The following is a 5,814-nucleotide window of genomic DNA, read 5'->3' on the forward strand; positions in this document are numbered from 1 at the left end:
GGCAGGACTTGCATGCACTACACTGCAAACAATGGGCACCTCCACTGTCTTTAGATAATCTTGAAGTAGCCTCAAATTTGGGAGCACACCCTTGCATTTTGCAGACCAAGGTGGGTCAACTGAAGGTGTAAAAGAGCTTCTAGCATGGGGTGCTAATAGGTTGCAAAGAAACTCTGAAGGGCTCACAACATGTGCAACTCTTCTTAACTCTTTTGATTGCAGAGCCCTTGGTATGGCCATCTCTGTGGTTGTAGTTTATGAGCAGTCTTCACCCTAAAGCAAAAAGTCTATTGGAGGATGCTTGGGAGAAACAAACCTTTTCTATTAATGAGAAGCAAATCTTTTATGTACTCGCCATGGCCAGATTTCATTTTGTATCTTTGTATGCCTGGACTTCGTGCTGGAAGTTTTGCCTAGACAAAGTGGCCAGTGTTGCAATATGGCATACAGTTTTCTCTTATGGCTAATTGGCGTTGGCGCCTATGCAGTCATTGCACAAGAAGATGATGCCTCCGAATCCGACATTCTCTCCCACACACGCTCCCTGCCCATCACCTAGCCTAGCCTACAACAAAAATATCTACACCTCAAATGCCACTACCTGCTCCATTGCCTTCCCCATGATTGTGTCTTAGCCTCATATAAAAAATTTTCCATTTGCATGTCAAGCTTGGGTTTTGTTTTTGTGTGATTCCAAAATGGTGGTGAGTAGATCTCTTTCAAAGCTGAGCAAATGCAGTGGCCCCAAGCCCAATGGCTACCTTCGACCTCTCCAGTAGCACGTCTAAGCATCTTGTCCCCTACAAAGCCTAGAGAAGATCAAGGAGGGAGTGAGGAACACATAGAGTTGCTTGCATTCAAGTACTCTATTTTCCTCTAACAAAATGTCGTGTATAAATTCGTATGGAATCTATGGACTTCACTACACAATAATAAGGGATGGGGATTGAAACGAGGTATCACATTCAAATGATTAGTCTTCTCATGATATCATTGATTTTGAGCTAGTTTTATGCTTGATTGGTTTTCATCTCATGTAAAGCAATGAGATCATTCCATCTTTTGTGAGATTTATCTTTTTATTAAGCCTTTAAGAAGAATGGCTTACTTTCTATCTTTCTATTGCAGTAGTGGTAATGAATTTTACATGAATTGACAATATCGTTATAATTAGTTGATGTTCACTTTGCAACATATTTCTTCTACTATTGTAGCGCGGTAATGAAACATGCTTATATTAAGTACATGCTATGACAACTTGTGATGATCACTTTTCCAAGTAATTTTCTTCCCCAAGCTTTGAATGCATAACTTGTGACAAATCTTCTAGTGTCATCATCTTCATCCTAATCTACTTGAAACATCCTTGTATTGATGACATGCTATGACGACTTGTGATGATCACTTTGCCAAGAAATCTTCTTCCCGAAGCTTTGAATGCATAACTTGTAACAAATCTTGTAGTGTCATCATTTTCATCCTAATCTTCTTGATTCGATTCTTGAAGACTTGTCGGCCCCAATGATAGTGTAGCTTCAATATTAATCACATATCAAAGAAACTTAGTGAGAATTGACCAATGATGTCCACTTGGGTTATGCATGAGACTTGAAAAATACATGTTTCATAAGACGTATCATACTTGCTGCACGTGAGAAGGCATTGGAGATAAGTAACCAAGTTTTTGACATGAGGTTTTTGGGTCAACTTACATGGGTGGACAATTAACTTGGGTTATGCATAAAAAACGATGTTTCATGGTTAACTTGGGTTATGAATAAGAGGATGTTTCATTAAATGTATCATGCTTGGTGCGGAGAAAGCCAACTGCGCAAGCCACACGCTTTGTAGAGAGCGCGCTTAACACGTTAAAAAACCGCAACTTCTAAATGCCAAGAAAACACAGTTGCAGGAAATCGAAATGTTCAAGTAAATGCTTGTGCGGAAGTTTCCTTTTAAACTTGAAGAAGCGCAACAGCAGGTTACAGAGCCATAATAATTATTAAGAAGCCGCAAATGTCTTATAATTTGTCTGCAAATGCTCGTAGAATAAGACGTATCTAGCAATGGCATAATTTCAGAAGATGATAGAGTTTAATTAATGCTTGCTTAATAGTGGCAAGACACTTGGCAGGAGAGGCAGTCGTACTGGCAGAGGCTGCGTGAAGCGAGTCCACGACCATTTGGGCCCCCACCGCCCCCGCCTCCGCCGCCACCACCTTGTCGCGCTCCGCCACCTCCACCTCCACCTCCACCTCCACCACCGCCTCCCCCTCCGCCTCCGCCTCCGCCACCACCGCCTCCACCACCGCCACCACCGCCTCCACCGCCTCCACCACCACCTCCCCCTCCACCGCCGCCACCGCCACCGCCACCGCCACCTCCACCGCCCCCACCACTACCACTACCCCTGCCTCGGCTAGGCCCGAAACCGCCGCCGGGTCCGAAGCCACCGGGACCAAACCCAAACAACCCACGCAGACCCCTGAACCCCTCCTTCACACCACCACCACCGCCGCTGCATGTGCTAGGACACGTTAGTACAACCCCGGAACACTTCCCAGGACCCGTGCATTTGGCGTACTCCACCACCCCTTCCGACTCCACCACCTCATGCAACTCATAGTAGGCGGAGTAGTACTCACTTGCTGCACTTCCAGATGCTGCATTGAAAAACAGCAATAGCGACGCAAAAGCAACGGAAGTCCACATGGACTGCATAATTGAAGCAAAAGCCTACAAGCAAGCACTATGGACGATCACAAATCAAATGGAAGCACGATTAGATACAACTCACACAAGCCGGATACAGACTCGGCTTTGAGTAGTTGGTCTGCAGCGCCCAAAGCGGTCTTTATAGCCTCACACACCACACGGTGAGCAGACTTTCAACCCATCACGAGTCATTGAAGGTCCACCATTCATCACCGACTACGCTGACGCTTGTGTAGGTAGAATGCATTAAGTAGACTCCAAACGTTGCTTTTGACTTCTCGTCACGCTGCCGCTGACTTTCTTGTGTCGTGATCCTGCTTATTGCATCAAAATAATTTGCAGTTTGTTTGAGAATCACCTATGGCCAGCCAAGTTGCCAACTCGTGAGTCGCGATACGTGTTAAATTACGCCTCAAAGATGGTCACGCGAGTAGTTAGCCACGCGCTTTCGCAGTTGTTGTAGTCTCGATCTTGTCCCTTGAGGATTAGGTTCAGAGACCCTTTCGACACGGTCACTAACCATACTTTTACCCTTGAACTACATTCCAAACTTTTTCATTATGAGTATCTACCACCATAACTGCCAACCAACTAATGAAAGGGGATGAAGGCGGCTTGCTTTGGTTTTGTTTTGGTACTTTGACTTTCTTTCTTTCTTTTTTTGGACCAATAAGATACATATATTATAAAAATAAGGAGAGACCTTTACATAGCATTCATTCCAATCCCACAATCAGTTGTTGTCAACAGCATGATAAGAAAGAGTCAGCCACTATCCTCTGAAACAAAAGAAAATCATCCCAAGACAACTGGTACCCAAGAAAAATACAAGCCTCATCAATCAAAGCTTCAAATGAGCAACTCCTAGGGACCTGTTTTTCCAAAACCTCACCCTTCACCTCCCCTTTTTGAAACCAGATTTTAACTGTTGGTTTAGTCCCCATTGGATTCTCAATAAATGCCACAAAGATGTAGCTTGCCTGCTTGACCTTCTTATACCACCTCTTTGTTCTAGGTCCATACCTGGCTGGTTTAATCTTCACCCTCTGCTTTCTGATACCCTGCAAATCAATACACCAGACCATTAGGCACAGCCCAGTATGTATGCAAGTGACCCACATGGAGAAGGCTCAGATGACCATCACCACTCATTTTATCAACCAAGCATATAGACCAGCACCAATCCACTAACATCAATTCTTGTATCACTAGCTTTCTGAAACACAATGCAGTTTTTGGAATTCCAGATTTTCCATAAACAACAGCACCTGATAATATTAAAGATCATATTAGCATGATCATCATTAGTTGTCCATCTACCAAGCAGCTAGTCCCCCCATTGACCATGCACCCCTAAACAAATCTGGGCCCATTTCCCAATCTTAACCCAAGCTCCCCTAATAGTAGGGCAATCCCAAAAAGTATGCTTCCCATCTTCCAAGGTAGTCCTACATCTAGGGCAGCATCCACTAGTGAAGTTCCTTTGAACCAATTTAGAGCCAATGGGCAGAGCTCCCATACAGACTCTTTATATAAAAACCTAAGATTTGGTAAGTATTTCCATTTCCCAAATCGCCTTCCACTTCCTTCTCCAACAGTTAGAGATCCAATTCACTTTCCATATTCTGTTACAGTAAATGACATTATCTTCACTATCTCTCAATGCACTGTACAGAACTCTGGTTGTGCCTCTGTCCAGCTTAGAACCATTAAACTAGGACCAATACCTGATCCACTAAGTTTCATCCACTGCAGCAGATGTCAAGCTTTTCTGCACCTCTTCCAACACATGCCTGACCAGCTATGCTTCTCTGTTAGATAGAGCAAGATCCATCTCCAATTGTTCAGGCTCTTTCCATCCCACTAATGCCTCATCAAAGCAATCCTTACATCTCTTTAAACCCTTATTGTTCACTCTTTTGGTTATTATGGGGTCTTGTAAGGCTAAAGGGGGGTTGAACTTATAAGTCAACCATATCCCTAAACACATTAAAGAGTTCCCAGAGGCTCTGTCACATCCATCCCAGACCATGAGTTCCAACACCTCTTTCCATTTAGTACACATCATCTTGCATAGTGGATTTTGAGAGGGGCATGAGAGAACAGTTTATCTTTCTAGCTTAGACCTTGCAACACTCCATCAAGGTAGACAATTGAGTAGTCCACCAGTTCCCTTAACATTTTTGACTAGGTTTCCTTTTGATGAAGACATTTAGGCAGAAGCACATCCAACCTAGCAATAGTATGAGAAGGGAGGTGAAGAATACCAAGCCCACCTTCAAATGTAGGCATATAAATTTTGTTCCAGGCAAGCCAAGCCAATCTAATATTATCATTATCAGCTTCCAAGAAGAGTAGGGAGTCATCTGCAAAGCATTGTATAACCAATTGCTCCCCTTTGCTCAGCTTCAAGCCCTTCACCCTCTCCTCCGAGGAGGCCATCTCAAGGGCTCTAATTAGAGGTTGAGAGGCAATAACCATCTCTACCTCTTCTGCACTACCCCCTATATTGTACCCTTATCCTTCCTAAACAAAAGACAATCACACAACACAAAGAAAACAAATCAATCTAGCTCCTCACTAGATCAGGGGACACTTGTAGACATACCTTCTCTCCTCTGGGGTTAACGGTTTTTGAGCATGCATAATGAGCCTCTCAACCACTCTCTTCGGCGAGGACTTCTTGCAGTACCTTCCCTCATCCTCTGCTGCACGCCTCCTCTTCAGACACTTCATCCCCCTAGTCCCCCCTAGCCATTATCTCATTCATCCAGGTAATGCTCCCAGAAGCAATCCATGCATGCAGCCCATCACCGTTTCACTAGTTATTGGGGCATGCACAAGCACGTGTGAGAGAGCCCCCCACTCCCCCACGATCACCACCACCTTATACTAGATATGAATTCCACCTTAACCTACTCAAACGTTTACTCACTCTTAGTTCTCTAATTCTTCGTATTTCCTTGTACTTTGACTTTCTTATACACATCAGTCCTCGATTATGAAGGGTAGCCTTGTATTTTCTTTTGAAGGGCTAAAATATACTTTACCCTTCTTGAAAGAAGGGCTGAAATAAACCTTCCTTTTTTTTAAAGGCCA

General features: G+C 43.9%; 1 protein-coding gene across 1 annotated transcript; it reads right to left on the minus strand.

The window, feature by feature from the left end:
• Positions 1–1,906: 1,906 nt before the first annotated feature.
• On the minus strand, positions 1,907–2,839 carry LOC147637476 (uncharacterized). Its single transcript, XM_086798893.1, has one exon. It carries the CDS (start codon positions 2,719–2,721, stop codon positions 2,110–2,112), a length of 612 nt encoding a protein of 203 aa, XP_086655019.1. The 5' UTR covers positions 2,722–2,839; the 3' UTR covers positions 1,907–2,109.
• Between the last annotated feature and the right edge of the window lie 2,975 nt (positions 2,840–5,814).

This window comes from Cibotium barometz, chromosome 6, assembly GCF_041138505.1.
Source record: "Cibotium barometz isolate CiBa-2024 chromosome 6, ASM4113850v1, whole genome shotgun sequence".
NCBI lineage: Eukaryota > Viridiplantae > Streptophyta > Polypodiopsida > Cyatheales > Cibotiaceae > Cibotium > Cibotium barometz.

Coding starts and splice junctions, on each gene's coding strand:
- LOC147637476 (XM_086798893.1), bottom strand. CDS start 2,721: ATGCAGTCCATGTGGACTTCCGTTGCTTTTGCGTCGCTATTGCTGTTT.